The sequence below is a fragment of the Marmota flaviventris genome, chromosome 4 (genome assembly GCF_047511675.1).
Source record: "Marmota flaviventris isolate mMarFla1 chromosome 4, mMarFla1.hap1, whole genome shotgun sequence".
In the NCBI taxonomy this organism is placed as follows: Eukaryota; Metazoa; Chordata; class Mammalia; order Rodentia; family Sciuridae; genus Marmota; species Marmota flaviventris.
In genome coordinates this window covers 88,664,823-88,685,267 of record NC_092501.1, presented here as the reverse complement: position 1 = coordinate 88,685,267, position 20,445 = coordinate 88,664,823, and the positions used below count along the sequence as shown (strand labels likewise).

The 20,445-nt window shown below is 38.2% G+C and overlaps 1 protein-coding gene and 1 pseudogene across 3 annotated transcripts in view; one reads left to right on the top strand and one right to left on the bottom strand.

The window, feature by feature from the left end:
- Nucleotides 1-1,147: 1,147 nt before the first annotated feature.
- Nucleotides 1,148-20,445, top strand: part of Mphosph8 (M-phase phosphoprotein 8) — a 42,657-nt gene continuing 23,359 nt past the window's right edge. For all 3 annotated transcript variants that reach the window (XM_071611366.1, XM_027941554.2, XM_027941552.2), the window contains exons 1-2: nucleotides 1,148-1,460; nucleotides 17,248-17,403. In XM_071611366.1, the coding sequence (XP_071467467.1) occupies nucleotides 1,230-1,460; nucleotides 17,248-17,403 (387 nt within the window). In that variant the 5' untranslated portion in view covers nucleotides 1,148-1,229. The remainder of the gene's footprint in view (nucleotides 1,461-17,247; nucleotides 17,404-20,445) is intronic.
- LOC114097590 (aldo-keto reductase family 1 member B10 pseudogene) lies at nucleotides 8,092-10,058 on the bottom strand (annotated as a pseudogene).

Here is a 20,445-nt window from a genome sequence, read left to right as displayed (position 1 = left end):
ATGTGTTTATTAGTTAAACAAATAATAACTAACTCAAAGAACTAGTGATTCTTTCCAATGGGTTTCGGCTTCAGAGACTTGTCAGAGAGGCCCATCTTGTAAAATTAAGTCCACTGTTCAAAGAAATATAAATTAAAACAAACAACAATAATAAAAACTTGCTACCACAAAGACTTCAATTATTTGAATTTCAAAGTGATAAGAATATTTTATCCATATGTGGATTTTCCTAGCAGTGTTTTGCTTTGGGTGGCTACCAATTATTCATATTCTGAACATATCCTTTTAGTTTTCATTTAATTAAATTGTTTTATTTTGGTACTGGGGATTAAACCCAGGGGTGCTTAATCACTGAATCCCATCCCATCCCCTTTTATAATTTTTTATTTTGAGACAGAGTCTAAGTTGCTCAGAGTCTCGCTAATTTGCTAAGGCTGGCTTTGAACTCCTCCAGTCTCAGTCTCAGACTCATGAGCATTTGGGATTACAGGCGAGCGCCACTGTGCCCGGCTATTTTATTTTCAATAATAATAAAAAGCACTAGAACTTGGGAAATAAATGCTCTTTAGTTCAACAAATTGTCCTTATCTTTTAAATAATACTCATTAGAAGTGAAAAAACAATACTCATTGAAACATACCAGCTCTATGAGTTATAGTTGATAGGCTTACTGACACCTTGTAAACCAATCCAAAACCATATATATTTATCTATATATGTGCTTGTGTATATATGTATGTGTATATACATATATATGTACACACACGTTCCGGCATCCGTTCGGTCCTGCTGGGGTGTGACAGCAGGCTGGGTCCAAGAAAGGGGCAGCCACTTCCAAGTGTCTGCGCCTGGGACGTCGTTTCCGACAAGTCTGTACCGCTGGGTCTCCCCCGCAAACCCACACCCTCTCACCTCCTTCTCTAACCCCCGCAAGCCCGCGCGCTGTCGCAGTCCCTCCCAATCCCCTCCCCCAAACAGCGTTTTTCCGCCCCGGGCGCCCAGCCACCCGCCCACCAGCTTCCCGTAGGCTGTACTGGCCTCTGGCGCGCCTGCCTTTACCCGATTGGTTACTGCATGTGTCACTCCGGGGCTTGGAGTCCACCATTGGCTGGTTTTCCTCAAGGCCGCGTCACGCCGCCTAGGTGGATTAGGGCCGAGTGCGGGGCGCTAGGCTCCGTAAGGGTGTATGTCGCAGTAGGTTTTCCACCGCGGTTTACAGGGGTCCTAGGATGGCGGCGCTACCGCCCATGCCGGTTGCAGAGGGTGCGATTGTGACCGTAGTACCTGTGTCGGGTGCCGACAGATATGGTGAGTCACCTGAAGTCGAAGGAGAAGGAGTTGGAGTAGCGGGCGAAGAGAAGGACTCATCCACGAGAGGAGCGGAGGCCTTTGGGGACAGCGAGGAGGACGGGGAAGATGTTTTCGAGGTGGAGAAGATCCTGGACATGAAGACCGAGGGGGTATGTGGTAGGCGGCACGTGGAGGGGAAAATAGGCGTGAGGATCTGCACTGGGAGAAGCGTCGTGGCGTGAGGGTTTGGGCGAGGAAGATGGGGAGGGGTCCTGCATGAGGCTCTGGTTGCAGGGAGGACACGAAAGTGGGTCCAGACCTGAAGGGAAGGGTAGTGAGGATCGAGAAGGGAGTCCTGGCTTGAGGTTTGGTTAGGGAGGATGGGACTTGGATGGAGAGGGTGTGTGGAGCCGTTTGGGGAGGACTGGGAGGGATCCTGACCTGGTGGACAGTGCGGGAGAGTAGAAAGGGAGGGTGGGGAGCTCCGGGGCCCGGCAGGGGAGGACTACAGCTGGAAACACCAGCTATGCGGACACAAAACTGGAGGAGAGGAGGAACAAGCCCGTCTGAGCTAAACACAAGCATGAAATATCATGATAGAAAGCCGAATGATATCCCCGGACTCTTCGGGCCACGTTGGTGAAGGATGCTTCAGGAAGTTTTAAGTGTTCTTTTGGCAGAAGAGATAATGCAGTTTGGGATGTGATGGGTAAGGATCACAAGGGTGCAGATGACTGGTAGGACTTAATGTTGTCACCAGTATTCAGGTTCACGGGGCTGCTGCTGTGTGCTACAAAGGAGTGATAGTGAAAAATAATGCTGCTTTTCTTAGCCCATTATACATTCCATCGTCCCCGTGTTTTCTGAAACCAGAATCCATTCTCTGGCTTAAAATCTTAGGGAATTCCCAGTTGTCCTCGAATAAAACCCTAGTGTCACCAAGAGGGTGACATTGCAAACACCTTTTGTGCACTGAAGTTCTCCTAGCCTGGACTGTTATTTTTCATCTCTTGGTGATCCTTCTCATTCTTTCAAAGTTCATTTCTATTTAAAAGCCTTTTTTGACTGGGATTCCTGCAGAGTGAGGTGCTTTCTCATCTCTGCCTTTGTTCTTCCTTGTTTGGACCTCTGTTAAGGCATTTAAGGTATTATCCTTTATATGTTTTGTCTGTCCTGCTCTAGATTTTGGGCTTTTTAAATCTGGGGGATAGCTAGGCACAGTTGTGTTGCATGCCTGTAATCCCAGTGGCTAAGAAGCTGAGGCAGGAAGATCATTAGTTCAAAGCCAGCTTCAGCAACTGAGAAGTGCTAAGCACCTCAGCAGAGACTCTGTCTCTAAATAAAATACCAAATAGGACTGGGGATGTGGCTCAGTGGTTGAATACCCCTGAGTTCAATCTCCGGTACCACCCCCCCAAAAAAAAAAAAAAAAATCTGGGGCATAGCCAGTGTGTAATCCCAGCATCTTAGGAGCCTGAGGCAGGAGGATTGCAAATTCAAAGTCAGCCTCAGCAATTTAGTGAGGCCCTCAGCAACTTAGGGAGACCCTGTTTCAAAATGAAAAATTAAAAGAGTTGGATATGTGGCTCAGTAGTTAAGCTCCCCTGTGTTCAATTCATGGCACATACACACACCCCATAAAGAAATTTGGGGAATATATGATTTTTATTAATCTTTGCTAGTTCAGTGTCTAGCATGTAAGTAACACACAGTATCTGCTTTGTGTGTATCAGATTTTTAAATGAGTGAATGAACCATGGGCTTGGGGGAAGAAACACACTAGACAAAGGAAAGCATAGATAATAAGAAAATAACCTGTTTTAGTAGGTAGGTATGAGATGACCAAACACCTTACAGTCATATTCATCTTCTTGTCTGATATCTCCCATTTGTCATATGTTGCCTTGTGTTATTTTTTTTTTTAATCCATTCAGTCAGCATACATTTTCTATCAACTACTGTGTGCCATGTTGTCCTGATGATATAGATATATTATTTGGAGCATGCACAGAGGCTGACATTGGAAAGTTCTGTCCAGAGAATTGAAATCTAATATTATTAATATTATCATTGGTTGCAGTGAGTAAAGGTAGGATTTTTTTTTTTTTTTTCTTTTTCTCTTATTTTAGTGCTGGGAATTGAACCCGGGGCCTTGTGCATGGTAAGCCTGTGCTTTACCACTGAGATACTCCCAACCAAGATAGAAATATTTTTATGTATAATTTCCCCCAAACTATTGTGAGCACCTTAAGATGAGAGGAGGAGCCAATTTGAGACCGTTTTGGCTAATATTTGATATTAGGAGGGTAATATTTTCAGAAGTAAGATGACACATAGTTTTTTTTTTTTTAAAGAGAGAGAGAGAGAGAGAGACAGAGAATTTTTTAATATTTATTTTTCAGTTTTCGGCGGACACTACATCTTTATATTTATGTGGTGCTGAGGATTGAACCCAGCGCCCTGTGCATGCCAGGCGAGCACGTTACCTCTTGAGCCACATCCCCAGCCCAACACATAGTTTTTAATTTTGCCAATGTCAAAGAATTGTAGGCACTGTATTTTAAGTTTCATCTTTTAGTCTAAAGTAGATGAAACAAAGAAATGTAAAGGTGTAAGGTGGTGGAAGAGAGTTAGACTTTTTTTTTTTAAATATTTTTTTAGTTGTCAGTGAACCTTTATTTTATTTATTATATGTGATGCTGAGAATTGAACCCATTGTCTCACACATGCTAGGCAAGTGCTCTACCACTGAGCTAGAACCCCAGTCCCGAGAGAGACTTTAAAATGTAAAGTTGAGTTAAAATTCTAGTTCTTAAGACCTTGGATTTTTGGTGCTCTTGTGAATGAGTGGTGTATAAATTGAAAGGTATTAGTTCAACAGAACAGGAAGGTGGCAGTTTTATCTATTATTGCTAAGTGAGCTGGACCATTGGTCAGCCATCTACCTGTTGACAAACTTAAGAGTCCTGAAAGTGGTTCATTAGGCCTTCTTATAGTCTAGATGTTCGAATTTAATCAGAAACCCAACTGAGTCACTTTTTGCTAATTTATACATTTTATATGTGTATATGTTTGTGTGAGTGAGTCTAAACATGTGCGTGCACACTAGGGATCAAATCTAGGGCTTCACACATTCTAAGCAAGCACTGTACCACTGAACCAGACCCTCTATCCCTATGTGTAATTTTTTTGATTTTTGTGTCTTAGCCTCCCAAGTTACTAGGATTACAGGTGTGTACCACCATGGCCTGTTTATATGTATTATTTTTTTGATTGCTAACTGAATGTTTGAATAATCAATCTGAAAACTGGCCATATTCTCAGGAGGCAGAGGCAGGATGATTGCAAGTGGGAAGGCAGCCTGGGCAATTTAGTGAAACCCTGTCTCATTGGTAGCTCAATGATAAAACACCGCTGGGTACAATCCCCCAGGCCAAAAAGAAAAAAAAAGTTCCAATATGTTTATATGTATACTTCATTGCCACTGTATGTTATTTATAACTTACTTAGAGTAATAGAGTAAACAAAGAATAAAAATTCTAATGTAAGAGCAGGAAAAGATGTCACTAAACATTTTAAATTGAGTTGGCATATTCTGTGAATTTATACACAGGATTTATCTATACAATTAAAATTGTATAGATAATTGTGGTACTGTATAAAGTGATGGAAGCAGATTGGGCACTCAAGGGAAATTAGGGATTGACTGAGCAGAGGGGTTGTAATTCCAGGAGAATGGAATAAGGTAAACTATTTGTCACTTTATTGGCCTGCAGACTTGTTTTATTTGACACACTGTTTTTTGTTGTTTTCTGAGATTGAAATTAGCTGCTAACATTTGCATTTCAGGAATTTTCACATTAAAAAAATTCTGTATGTGAGGCTTTTCTTAAAAATTGCAAATGGATGGGGCTGGAGTTGTGGCTCAGTGGTAGAGCGCTCACCTCGCACGTGAGAGGCCCTGGGTTCAATCCTCAGCACCACATCAAAGAGTAAAATAGAGATATTGTGTTCAGTTACAACTAAAAAATAAATATTTTTTTAAAAAATTGCAAATGGTAACAATCGGACTCTTACCCTCTACTTCATCTTGCTCCCTACAGTTCTACAATGCACTATTACTGCCTTCCAGACTTTCTAATCCCTGCCAATTTCATTCATTTATTTAACTTCTGGAGAACATAGAGAAGCTCTTGGGAAAAGGGAATGGTAAGAGATTGGAACAGTGCCAGACCACATGTAAAGCTTAATATGGACAACATTTTATGGATAAAATGGTTCTTCTTTTTTAAACTTGCCCACACTCTGTGTGCCCACATTTTCTAATAAAAAATTTAAATGAGGGCTGGGGTTGTGGCTCAATGGTAGAGCATTTGCCTCGCTTGTGTGAGGCACTGGGTTCGATCCTCAGCACCTCATAAAAACGAAAATAAAGATATTGTTTCCATCTACAACTAAAACAATATTTTTTTTTAATTTTCTTTTTCTTTTTAGAGAGGATTTTTAAATATTTATTTATTTATTTTTTTAGTTTTCGGGGGACACAACATCTTTGTATGTGGTGCTGAGGATCGAACCCGGGCCACACACATGCCAGGCGAGCGCGCTACCCCTTGAGCCACATCCCCAGCCCCCTAAAACAATATTTAAAAAAAAAAGTTTTAAATGAGAATAAAGCACCTAAAATTTAAAGAATATATGTAATATAATTCAAAAATACCTTGGCTGATTTTTCTCTCAAGGAAATGGCTTGTTGAAATCCTTGTGATGAAAACTGGCTTGGAGGAATGGTATTAACACTGAATTTTGGGCTGGGGTTGTAGCTCAGTGGTAGAGCGCTCATCTGGCGCGTGCAGGGCCCTGGGTTCGATCCTCAGCACCACATTTAAAAAAAAAATTAATTAAAGATATTGTCAACTACAACTAAAAAATTAAAAAAACAAACACTGAATTTATATATTTAACCATATCCCTTCCTTTAGTTTATTGTCACCTGTACTTTTTGAGTTTTTAGAAAAATTGAATCTGACATGTTATGACATATGTCATGTTCTAGTTTCAGTTAAATTGAAATCATTTTTGCATAATAAACTGATACTTTTTCTGATATTTGTGGTATTTTTATATTATTTAGTAGATAAGGATTATTTTTTAAAATTTTACAACTAGTTCCAGAAATGCGTATTTTTTGGGCTGTCCTAGACATCCAGTCTATTGCAACACTTTACTACTAAACCATATTCCCAGCTCTGTCTGCATTTTTGTTCAATAATATGTTAGTGAGATTAATCTAAATTGTATGAGAGTTATTGTTTCTTTCATTTTCATTAGTGAACAGAATTCTAGTATATGAATGTATTAAAATCTGTCTTGGGGGGCACTAGGAATTGAACTCAGGGGCTTTCTACCACTGAGCCATATCCATAGCCTTTTTTATTTTTTTATTTTGAGACAGGATCTCACTAAATTGCTGAGGCTGGCCTGGAACTTTAAATCCTCCTGCCTCAGTTTCCCAACTTTCTGGGATTACAGGTGTGTGCCACTGTGCCCAGCAAGATCTCTTTTCTACTACTATGGGTGGGCATTTGGACAATAGCTTTATTTTTATTGTTTATTGTTTTTTAATTTTTTTTATACCTTTATATTTACTTTTTTTTTTTAACGTGATGTTGAGGATCATACCCAGGGCCTCACACATGCTGGGCAAGTGCACTACCACTGAGCTACAATTCCAGCCCCTGGGCAATGGTTTTTGACTGTTGTAATGCTAATATCATTGAACATGTCTCCTAGTATATTGTGCGTGTACATTTCTCTTGGTATACAAACCTAGGAGTGGAATTTCTTGGTCATAGGTATATGTTTATCTTCAGCTTTAAGTGGAAACTGTTTTTGAATATGGTTGTACCAATTTACACTACCACCAGTGGTTGATGAAAATTTTAATTGTATAGTTATATTTTTAACTAGTAGCGGTGGGTATGTAATGGTATTTTCTAGTGTTTGTTTGTATTTTTATAGATCTTAACATTAGTAATCAATGTTGAAAATATTGAACATCTTCTCTTACATTTATTGTTCAGTTGATTTTCTTCTTTTATGGAGTACTTTTTCAAATCCCTTTTTTACCTGTTTCTTTTTTATTGATTTGTTGCAGACTTTTACATACTCTGAATTCAGTTCTTCCATGTTAAAAATCTTGTGTGTGTGTGTGTGTGTGTGTGTGTTGGGGCGTACAAAAGAGATTGAACCCAGGGCCTTGAGCATTCCAGGCAAGTGCTGTGTTGTTCAGCTATATTCCCAACCCCTAAATAGCTGGAATTACAGGAATGCACCACCTTGTCTTTAAAAATAATAATAATAATAATTAGGAATGGGGTTGTGGCTCAGTGGTAGAGTGCTTGCGTAGCATGTGTGAGGCAGTGGGTTTGATTCTCAGCACCATAAATAAATAAATAAATGTCCACTGATAACTAATATATATATATATATATATATATATATATATATATATATATATTACTTTCATTATTTTTTTATTTTTGCATCCTCAATGGTAGCAGAGACCCTGTAGTTTAACAAACATTTGTTCAGATCAAATAAGTGGAAGAAATAGTCATTTACTCATCTGAGTCATACTTCCCTGTATAAGTCTTTCCCTGGGTCAACATATGGATCTAAATAAAACCTTGCTTAGGGGGAGGGAGGAGGAGAAGGAAAGAAAGTTCTGGGAAGGAGATTGAGCAACTAATGTTGCGTGCATGGACAATTAGAGCATTAAAAAAATCCCATTATGTACAATTATAATGCACTAATAAACTTTTTTTTTAAATTTTGCCTAGATTCTGACAAGATCAAGCACAATATAATTTCATATAAATTTAGTTAAAATGAGCCTCAGGGAGAGCAAATTCCACTTCATGAAGAGAAAGAATCCACCAGGTGTCTCATCAGGAGATTCAGCTTCAGTAATCGGCATTGTAGGGCTAGTCTGGCAAATTAGCCTGGTCACCAGGACACAGATCCTCCAGTTTCTGTTGAAGCTGAGTAAGGTCGCCATCTCCTCATCACTCAATTTGAAGTCAAAGACCTGAAAGTTCTCGAGAATACGTTCTGGGGTCACAGACTTGGGGATCACCACCACATTCCTCTGGATATGGAACCGGATCAGAACCTGGGCTGGGGATTTTTTGTGCCTTGCAGCAATCTCCTTGATCTTAGGGTCCTCCAATAGTGAAGGGTCTTCTGGTTTAGCCCAAGGTCTATCTGGAGAGCCCAGGGGGCTGTAGGCTGTGACAGTGATGCCCTTAGAATGGCAGTATTGGATCAGTTTCTCCTGGGTGAGGTATGGGTGACACTCCACCTGGTTAGTCACTGGTTTATATTTGAGTCCAGGCTTATTCAAGATCTTTTCAATCTGGAAGTGGTTGAAGTTGGAAACACCAAGAGCTTTCACCAACCCCTCATCCACCAGCTCCTCCATGACCTCCCAGGCATCCAAGAATGTTTCTTTACTGATGAGGTTGTTGCCTTTATCATCTTTGGGGAATAAGTCCTTCCCAGCCTGAAATCCCTGGGGCCAATGAATAAGATAGACATCCAGATAGTCCAGTTTCAGATCCTTGAGGGTCTTCCGACAGGCTTCCTTCACAAGCTTCCTCTCAAAGAAGGTGCACCACAACTTGCTCACAATAAAGAGGTCCTCCCGCTTCACCACCTTCTCTTGGATCTTCTCTTGGATGGCTTCTCCCACCTCATTCTCATTCTGATAGACGTAGGCACAGTCTATGTGGCGATATCCTGCATCAATGGCCACCTTCACGGCTTCTTTGACTTTGTTTGGGGGAGACTTCCAGGTGCCCAGACCCAAAATGGGCCCTAAAATATATTTTTAAAAAAATTTTTTAGTTGTAGATGGATGATACCTTTATTTTATTTATTTACTTTTATGTGATGCTGAGATCGAATCCAGTGCTTCACGCTTGCTAATAAGCAAATGCACTACCACTGAGCTACAACCCCAGCCCCTATATATATATTTTTTAAAAAATAATTAATTTACTTTGTAGTGCTAGGGATGGAAACCTAGACCTTCCGGCTTGGTAGACAAGTGTTTTACCATGGAACCATACTACCCACCCCAAATCTTTCTTGTAGTAATATTTAATCTTAAGGCTTGATGTTGAGTACTTTTTGTGTCTTATTGAGAAATCTTTCTGTATCCTACATATTTTCTATGGTTTTCTTTTCTATGAGCTCTATTTTGCCTTTCACATTTTGTATTTATACTTAACTTAGAAATGATATTCTACATAGTATAATACAGGGGTCAGGTTTTATGAGGAAGTCCTTATTGTTGATTTTTAATAATGCCTTGGAAGTTGTAGGGTAAACATGTCAGTTTCCTTCCAGGGTGTTGTGAATATGAGGGATCTGCCAAATGTTCCCATGCTGAGGCAGGAGGTGAAATGATTATGAGACCTGTGACCTGATCAGTGGATTAATCCATTTAGTCCATTATCTGGATTAATAATTTTACGGACTGACTGGGTGATAACTGTAGGCAGGTGGGATGTAGCTGGAGGAAGTAGGTCTCAGGGAGCATCCTTAGAAGGGTTCATCTTCTCTGAAACCCATTCCCCACCTTCCTCTGCTTCCTGGTTGCCTTGAGATGAGGCAGCTTTCCTCTGATCTACTCTTCCTCCAAAATGTTTTGCCTCATCACAGTCCCAGAGTGATGGAATCAGCTAACCATGGACTGAATCCATGATCCCCAAATAAACTTTTTATTTTCTAAGTTGTTCTTGTCAGGTATTGGTTACAGGGATGAAAAATGGATTAATACATGTGTTAAAAACTTTTGGGATTTTTATTAGGATTTGCATTGAATTTAGATATATTTAAGGTCAGTTTCTTTCAATAATCTTATACCTTTCTGGGTAGAAATCTTTATAACTTTTTTAAAATTTATTTTTAGTTGTTTGAGAAAGTATTCTTGTGTTGCTCAGGCTGGCCTAAAATTCTCTGTCCTCCTTCCCCAGCCTGTGGAGTAACTGGGATTATACAGGTGTGTTCTGCTGTATCTACCTCATATCATTTTGCCTTTTTTCCATTCTGGGAATTGAACCCAGGGGCTTTCTACCTCTGTATCACATCTCCAGCCCTTTCTATTGTTTATTTTGAGGCAGGATCTTGCTAAGTTTTTGATACTGGCCTCCAGCTTACCATTTTCCTAGCTACTGAGTAGCTAGGACTACAGGTGTGCGCCACCACTCCCGGCTTCTGTTTATCTTCATATATATATATATATATTTTTTTTTTTGATAGATGGACACAATACCTTTATTTTATTTATTTATATGTGGTGTTGAGGATTGAACCCAGTGCCTCACATACCTAGGCAAGCAATCCACCACTGAGCTACCACTCCAACCCAACTTCTGTTTATCTTTTAAGAATAATTTCAGTTTACTTGAATTTTGGTCAGAGAATTCTCTATGTTATACTCTTTGAAATTTATTAAAACTTTTTTCTCCCCACTACTGAGGAGTGAACTGAGGGCCTTGCCCACCCTAGGCACATGCTCTACTGCTCTAGCATTGTTCTATATCCCCAGGCCTTTTTTTTTTAAAATTTTTTTTTTTAGTTGTAGGTGGACACAGCACCTTTTTATTTTATTTATGTGGTGCTGAGGATCAAGCCCAGGGCCTTACACATGTGAGACGCATGCTCTACCGCTGAGCCACAGCCCCAGCTCTCCCCAGGCCTTTTTATTTTTATTTTGAGACAGGGTCTTACTAAGTTGTCCAAACTTGGAATCTTATTGAGGTAGCTGAGTTATAGGCATGTGCCACCAAGCCTAGTTGAGACTCCCTTCCTTCTTTCCTTTTCATTTCTTCTTTCCATCCTTCTGTGCTGGGAACCTAGGGCCTTATGTATGCTGGGCAAGTGGTTCACCACTGAGAGCTACATCCCCAGACCTTCCTTCCTTCCTTCCTTTCTTTTTTTTTTTTTTTTTTAAATATTCATTCTTAAGTTTTAGGTAGACATAATACTTTACATTTATGTGGTACTGAGGATCAAACCCAGTGCCTCGGGCATGCTAGGCGAGCGCGCTGCCACTGAGCCACAACCCAGCCCCATTTTTTTTTTTTTTGAGATGGGGTTTTGCAGTGTTGCCCAGGGTGGCCTTAAACTACTGAACTCAAGTGATCCTCCTCCTTCAACTTCCAGAGTAGCTGGGCATGCCCCAATGTACCAGGCTTAAGCATTAAATTTATGACTGTGTTCATAGTAAAGTTTACTAGTTTCTTGGCTGCTTTATTTTAATTATCAGAAAAATTATAAGAATTATATAGGATCTCTCATATATCTTCACCCAGATTTCCCAGTTATTAATAATATATCAGGGCTGGGGTTGTGGGTGACTCAGTGGTAGAGCACTTGCCTAGCATGCATGAGGCACTGATTTTTCAGCACCACATAAAAATAAATAAAGATATTAAAAATAATTTATCATATTTGCTTTATTTTTTTCTGGCCCATTTGATATTAAGTATTGTTTTTAAAAACTACATTTAATGACAAATTTGCATTTTATTTTATTTTGCTGGGGATAAAATCCAGGACCTTGCACATGCTGTGCAAGTGCTTTACCTGTGAGCTACATCCCCAGTGCCAGAATTTTTACTCACATACACGCAAACAATATCATGCATTCCTGTGACCTGTTATTGGTAAATTAGCATATTTCTATACTCTACAATAATGATATACTTCTTTATATGATATTTCTACCAAGGCCAACCATATTGCTTTCTTTTAGGCAGTATTTCATACTACTAAGATTACTTTTCTTCCCCATTCCCTTATAATTTAAGTTTCTTAAACAAAAATACTGTCTAATCTGTTTTAGTTCTTCAATTTTAACTAACCTTCATAAATGCTCTTACATTCTCATCTGATATAACATTGTTCTCCCCCCACTTAGTTATTGTTGCTGAATTATAAAACATTATTGATGTTCCACAGATGACAGAATGATTGAAGGAGTGAGTATGACTGTTATGGGTTGCATGCGAGGTGTCCTCCAAAAGCTCATGTGTGAGACAATGCAAGAAGGTTTAGAGGAAAAATGATTGGTTTATAAGAAGCTTAATTGAATCAGTGAATTAATTCCCTGATGGGCATTGAGTGGTAATTGAAGGCAGGTGGGATGTGGCTGGAGGAGGTAGGTTCTATATATGGCTTTGGTGGCTTTGGTACTATATATTTGTATTTGGCAAGTATAGGTGTCCCTTTGCTTTCGTCATGTGAGCCTCCTCCTTCCACCATACTCTTCCACCATGTTGTTCTGCCTCACTTTGAGCTCCAAGGAATGGAGCCTGCTGTCTGTGGATTGAAACCTCTGAAACCATGAGCCCCCAAATATACTTTTTCTCCTCTACAGTTGCTCTGGTCTGGTTCTTTAGTCACAGCAGCAAAAAAACTGACTAAAACAATGATTGAACTGGACGCCTACCTGTAATCCTAGCAGTTCAGGAGGCTGAGGCAGGAGGATCATGAGTTTAAAGCCAGCCTCAGCAAAGTCAAGGTGCTAAGCAATTCAGTGAGACCCTGTCTCTAAATAAAATACAAAATGGGGCTGGTTTTGTGGCTCAGTGGTCAAGTGCCCCTGAGTTCAGTCCCCAATATCTGCTCCCCCAAAAGACTGAAAGGTAAAGTGACATATCAGGGTAGCACAGAGCATAGAGTTGGGTTCTTTGTCTCATGAATTTGAAGAATAAAATCCACAAAGGGGAGAGCAAAGTAACAGGATTTATTAGAGTAATACAAAGCAGATCTCCCAAAAAGAGATCCTCAAGAGCAGCTGTTGTCTAATAGTTTATATAGAATTGTAAGTTTAAGAAGTTAGCCCCCTGCCCAACCCTGGGTAAGGTATTCTGTGTCCATGAGGTATTCATGCAGCCTTTAGTACATTCAAAATATTAATCAGGCATTTTTCTTTCTTTGAAGAGGCATGGACTTCCTCAAATGTCCTGATTTAAAAATAGCCTTTTTGTAAGTTTCTTAGCAAATAACTGCAGGTGCCCTTTGTGTTCTACTGTCCTAGAAGTTACCCAGGCGCCCATCTCCCCATCCTCCCAGCCTTATCTCTTCCTCTTAATGTCATCAGATCTTGGCAGTCAGCTTGGAACGTTATTTAGTTATTTGTTTTTGAGATAGGGTCTTAATTGTGTTGTCCAGGCTGATCTTGAACTTGGACTCAAGGGATCTTCCTGCCTTGGCTTTCTGAATAGCTAGGGCTATAGGTGTGTGCTGCCATATCCAGCTTGTGAAGTTTATTGCTTTAATGGTAGTATGAATAAAATCAGGCTCCTATTAAATATATTGCTATATGGTGTTCTGCAGTTCATTTGGACAACTGTGTTGTATGTTCTTGCTTCTCAGTGAGATTGTGAATTGAGCAGAATCTGGAGAAGCAAACATTTGGAATATGACAAAGATTTAATAACCATGAAGTATTAAAAAGAAATTCTCATCATGCATACCTGTAACCCTAGCAACTCAGGAGGCTGAGGCAGAATGATTTTTGCAAGTTCAAGACCAGCCTGAACAATTTAGTGAGCCCCTCAGCAACTTAGCAAGAACCTTTCTCAAAAAATTAAAAATGACTGGGGATGTGGTTCAGTGATAAAAGACCCCTAAGTTCAATCTTTAATACATAAAAAAAGAAAAAAGAAATTCTTAAAAATGAGCAAGAAAAATGGGCAAAAGATGCAACAGGTAAATAAAGGTCTTTTTTAAAATTGTGTTTATATCACAAAATGAGCCATTTAGCCACTTTTAAGTATACAATTCAGTGACATTAATTACATTCCCTGTATTGTGTAACCATCACCATTATTTCCCAAACCCAGACACCCATTATCCTAGATACTCTTACCATTAAACAGTAACTTCCCATTCTTTCTCCTCCCTTCCCCTATTCCCCAGTAACCTCTACTTTCTTTCTTAGTGAATTTGCTTATTGTAGGTACTTCATGTGTGAAATAATAAATATTTGTCTTCTTGTATCTAGCTTATGCTTAGTTCACTTAGCATATTTTCAAGGTTCATTTATGTTGTAGTATATAACAGGATTTCCTTACATTTTAAGACTGAATAATATTCCATTGTATGTATTGCATTTTTTTATGGTTTTTTTTGGAGCGGGGGCAGGGGTACCAGAGATTAAACTCAGGGGCACTCAACCACCGATCCACATCCCCAGCCCTGTTTTGCATTTTATTTAGAGACAAGGTCTCACTGAGTTGTATAGTGCCTTACAGAGGCTGAGGTTGGCTTTGAACTTTAGATCCTCCTGTCTCAGGCCTCCAGTGCTGCTGGGATTACAGCGCCCGGCTATGTATTGCATTTTTTTTATCCATTTATTCATTATGGACACTTAGGTTGCTTCCATCTTTTTTTGGCTTTGTAAATAATGCTGTAGTGAACACTGGTGTAAAATATCTGTTTGAGTCCCTGTCAGTTTTTTTGGGTATATACCTTTGTGTGAGGTTGCTGAGTCATAGGGTGACTCTTTAACTTTGTGAGGAACTGTTTTCTGCAGTAACTGTACTATTTTACATTTTCAACACCCATGTTTGGAGCTTCCATTTTCTCTATCTTTTCAAACACTGATTATTTTGTTATTTTCTGTTGTTGCTTCAGTAATTTTCTGGGTGTGGAATGGTATCTCATTTTGTGTTATGATTTGCATTTCCCTAAGGACTCATGAGGTTGAACATCTTTACTTGTTGCTGGTTTGTATATCTTTGGAGAAGTAATTATTAGTCCTTTGCTGTCCCCCGCCCCCTGTCCAGTATTAGGGATTGAATCCAAGGGTGTTTTACACCTGAGCTACACCCTCAGCCCTTTTATTTTTTTATTTTGATACAGGGTCTCAGGTGCTGAGGCTGGCCTGTAACTTGTGGTCTCTTTCCTTAGTCTTCCCAGTAGCTTAGATTATAGACATGTGCTACCATGCCCAGCCTTCCTTTGTCTATTTTTTTGAATTATGTTTTTTATCTTGCTTGTAAATTAAAGAGTTGTATATATATCTTATCTCATCCTGTGGATCTTTTCATTCTATTGGTCTTTTTGTCTATTGGGCACTGGGGACTGAATCTAGGGTTTCACACATGCGAGGCAATTGTTTATCATTGAACTACATTCCAGCCTGTTAATGTCCTTTGATAGGAGAAAGATTTAATTTTGAGGAAGTACAATGCATCTGCTTTATCTTATTTATTTTTCTTTTGTTTTGGATGCTCAGGAATTCCTGCAGTTCCATATAAATTTGAGAATTGGCTTTTCCATTTATACAAACAAGGCAGTAGGAATTTTGATAATGGTTGCATTGAATCTGTAGATTGCTTTAGGTGGTAATAATCTTAAAATATTAAGTCTTTCTACCTAATAATACAGGATGCTTTTCTACTTATTTTAGGCCATCTTTAGTTTCTTTTAGCAGTACTTTGTAATTCTTAGTGCAAAAGTCTTCAACCTCCTTGCTTAAATTTATTCCTAAGTATTCCTTTAGATGCTATTGTAAAATGGAATTGCTTTCTTAATTTCCTTTTTGAATTGGTTCATTGTGGGTAAATGATTTGTGTTCTTTTGTACTCTACATGTTTGTTGAATTTGTTTCTTCTTTTAGGTAATTTGCATTTTTTTTTTTTTTCCAAGTAACTTTCTTGTGGAACTTTTTGGGACGTTTTATATGTAGTATCATCATCTGTGAATAGAGAGTTTTACTTCTTCCTTTCCAATTTGGATTTTTTTCCCTATCTTTCTTTCTTTTGGGGTGGGGGAGTGTTAAACCCAGGGTCTCACATGTGCTAGGCAAGTACTTTACCACCACTTCACCTGTATTCCCAACTTGTTTTGCTTTTTTTTTTTTTTTTAAACTTAATTGATCTGTTGGGATTTATTTCATCAACCTATCAGGAATATACAAGGATGTTACAACTTTTTATATAAAAACAATCACAATAATACTTGTTTGTTTTTTTTCCCGTAGGAAGAATATTCTTTAATTTTGTTCTTTGCTTTTGTTTCATCTTTTTTTTAGTACTTGGTTTATAAAAGGACAGTTTTGTTGTATTTATGTGATGAAACAGTCTTCAGTCACTAAAAATCATGTCTTTCAAAAATATTTTAAGGGGCTGGGGATGTGGCTCAAGCAGTAGCGCGCTCGCCTGGTAAGCGTGCGACCCGGGTTCGATCCTCAGCACCACATACAAACAAAGATGTTGTGTCTGCTGAAAACTAAAAAATAAAAAAAATTTTTTTTTAATGTTTTAAAAACAGCTTGATATGTGAGTGAAAGCAAGATTAATCTTTTTTTGGTGGGGGCTGTACTGGGGATTGACCCTCAAGGGCACTCAAACACTGAGCCACATCCCCAGCCCTATTTTGTATTTTTATTTAGAGACAGAATGCTCAGGGTGGCTTTGGACTCAATATTCCTATCTTAGCCTCCTAAACTGATGGGATTATAGGTGTGCATACCACACCTGACCAAGATTAACCATTATAGTATTATATTTTTAATATCTTAAAAAGCACTAAACATGATTAATGCAGTAAGTAAAGAAATGAGATAAAATTTTTATCCTTGGGTGACTTTTACTTGGTTCTTCCTATTTTTCATTGCTTTTCCAATATTATACATTGAATTTTTTACATAATCAGAAAATTAGTTTTTGGTTTGTAAAAAGTAGATCAATAGTATTATTCTTTATTAACCCACTTGCCTCAGGAGATGAATATATATAGTTTATAATATGATGTTAACTTCTATTTGAAAGTAGTTTTCAAGTTCTTTCATGTATTCTGAGCAGTTGTATTGTTTTTAGAAATGTAATCAGCTAATGGTATGCTTTATTTGCCTGTTTTTAATTTATACCACAGGGTAAAATCCTTTATAAAGTTCGATGGAAAGGATATACATCAGATGATGATACATGGGAGCCTGAGATTCATTTGGAGGACTGTAAAGAAGTTCTTCTTGAATTTAGGAAGAAAGTTGCAGAAAACAAAACTAAAACAGTCAAGAAGGATATTCAGGTATCACATTTCTCTTTTGGCTTTTTGTATTTAAGTTTATGATGAATTTTACTGACATTAACTGTATAAAAAATATCTTACAAGTAATTAAATATGCAATAGTTTATTGTAAATTTCATATAGTTAATTTATTATCACAGACTGCTTTCAGTAATTTTTGCAGTACTTTTCTGTCTGTAACCAATCTGTAAATTGCATTTCACAAACTAGTTTAGTCATTGTGTTAGTCAGCTAACACTATAATGAAATACCAGAGATAAATAACTTATAATAAACAGAAAAGATTTTTGTTTACTGTTCTGAAAGTTCCAGTTCAATATCACACAGACCATTCCTGTGGGGGTGTTGGATGGCAAAGGTGGGACATGTGGAGGTGCCATCTATTTGCCTTCATAAGCCAGGAATCAGGAAGAAACCAGGGTCTGCAATCCTTTTTGAGGGCATAAGGACTTCCTACTAGGCCCTCACCTTCTTCCAGTGGCATCACCCTGAGGACCGGGCATTCAACACATAGTTTTGGGGGAGATAGCAGACTTGAATGTTGGTTAATATTTTCTTTTAAGAGTGGGATAGACCTGTAACTCAGTGATAAGAGTGTTTGCATCAAGGCCCTGGGTTCAGTCTCCAAGCACCTCAAAAGATAAAAGAAAAGAAAAGAAAGAGTAACCTAAAAGAGAAGAAAACAAAGCCATATCATAATTTAACTATTTCATTGGCTATACATAGCTCTTCCTGATGGTAGTCAAGAGTAATCAGACGAACTCAGATGAGTCAAACTTCTGTACTTAAAAGTTTGGAAAAAGATTGGAAGGTGGACTGAAGTGGGATAATGTTAAACTCATGCACAAATTTTGTTATTTTTGCTGTATTAATTTCCCTCATTATTTTATCCTTTATTCTGTCATTCCATGAATAATTGAGTTAGTATAATCTTATGAGTTTTTCCATTAACCTTTTACTAATTTCATTTATAATTTCTCTTTACAAATTGAACCAATTTGTACTCAACTTCTCATTTTTGCCATTAATTTTCTTTTTCTTCTTAGAAGTAATTGTCCTGGGCTGGGGTTGTGGCTCAGTGGTAGAGCACTTGCCTGGCATGTGTGAGGCACTATGTTCAGTTCTCAGCACCACATATAAATAAATAAAGTCCACTGACAACTAAAAAAATATTTAAAAAAAAGAAGAAGAAGTAATTGTCCATCTCTTCCTCCTTCTATCTTATGTGCTAGGCAGCAGTCTACCACTAAGCTACATCCTTAGCCTTTTAAAAATTTTTATTTTGATACAGGGTCTTGCTGAGTTTCCTAACTAGCAGTCTTCCTGTCTCAGCCTCCCAGTCATTAGGATTACAGGATCCTGTGTGCCACCATGCCCTGCCTGCCAAATATAGTCATTTCTTAGAATATTGGCAAGGATTCTTGAACTTATTAGTTAGTAACTAACTTATTGTTAGTAAATACTTGATATTATTAGTAAAAACTTATTAGTAAATACAGTGAAGGCACACTGTATTTCTCACATAGACAGCTGACTCTGGCTTATAATTTATTTTATTTTAGTGTTAGGTATCGAACTCACTGCCTTTACACACAGTAGACAAGTGATCTACCATTGAGCATCTCTAGCCCACTTAAAATTTATTGTAAGGACTGAACATTGATTCCCTTTCTCCCTACAGTTGGAGATTTTTAAGAATACCTAGTGCAGGGCTGGGGTTGTGGCTCAGAGGTGGAGCACTCACCTAGCATGCGTGAGGCACTGGGTTCGATCCTCAGAACCACATAAAAATAAAATAAAAATATTAAAAAAAAAAAAAGAATACCTAGTGTTTTTTTGAATGGCCAAAGCTATATTAGGACCCTGTTCTGATTATGTGCAATGCTTGTTAATGGTAATAATAGCACTAACAGAAGCAACTGGTATTTGCTGAATAGTAACTTATACACACTGGGTTAGCATTCTGTATGGATTAAGGTTAGAAACTGAAGTTTACCTAAGTTAACTAGCCCAAGTTCACCCACTTTCATAGAACTAGGCAACTGCACTCTTAACCATTATGCTAGGTTGTCTTTTAGTTTGGGCTCGTAACTTGAAATCCAGTTAGAAGAGTGGAATTGCCGATTTTTAAAATTTATGCTATGGTGGCAGGACTTTTAATAGTATGTTTTTTTTTGAAGTGAATGCATGTCCAAACATTTTTTACTTTTTTTAGTTGTAGATGGACACAATACCTTCATTTATTTATTTACTTACTTATATCATACTGAGGATTGAACCCAATGCCTCATGTACTAGACAAGTGCTCTACCACTGAGCTACAACCCCAGCTCCATAGTATAGTTTTTAAATTACCAACCAAAATGCTCAGTTTTATAATTTTTATAACAGAAACTCTTTATAAAAATGAGTTCAGATTAGATTGTTATTTCCCCCAAAATTTTTCCTTATGTTGTATTTCATTTTTCTAGAATAGATACTACTGCTACCTTCCCTATTTTTTTTTTTGAGAGACCAAAAGAGAGAGAGAGAGAGAGAGAGAGAGAGAGAGAGAATTTTAATATTTATTTTTTTTTTAGTTTTCGGCGGACACAACATCTTTGTTTGTATGTGGTGCTGAGGATTGAACCCGGGCCGCACGCATGCCAGGCAAGCGCGCTACTGCTTGAGCCACATCCCTAGCCCCCCTTCCCTATTTTTTTCTGTTAAAGCATATACATGTACCCACATGTCTGCTTTATTAAGCAGTTGGTTTATATATAAAACTCAAAATTTAGGCCTTTTGTTCAAAATCTTTCTATAATATATTTCTTCCCTGTCTTTGTAAGAAATCTTTTAAAACTCTCAAGAAACGCTCAGTGGTAGAGCGCTAGTCTAGCATGTGTGAGACACTAGTTGATCTGAGCACCATATAAAACTAAATAAAGGTTTGTGTCCAACTACCACTAAAATTTTTTTTAATGTAAAAAAAATAATAATAATTCCCAAGTAGTCTTGTCATATGGAATATTAACTTTATGCTCCCTTTACATATGGTGGTGT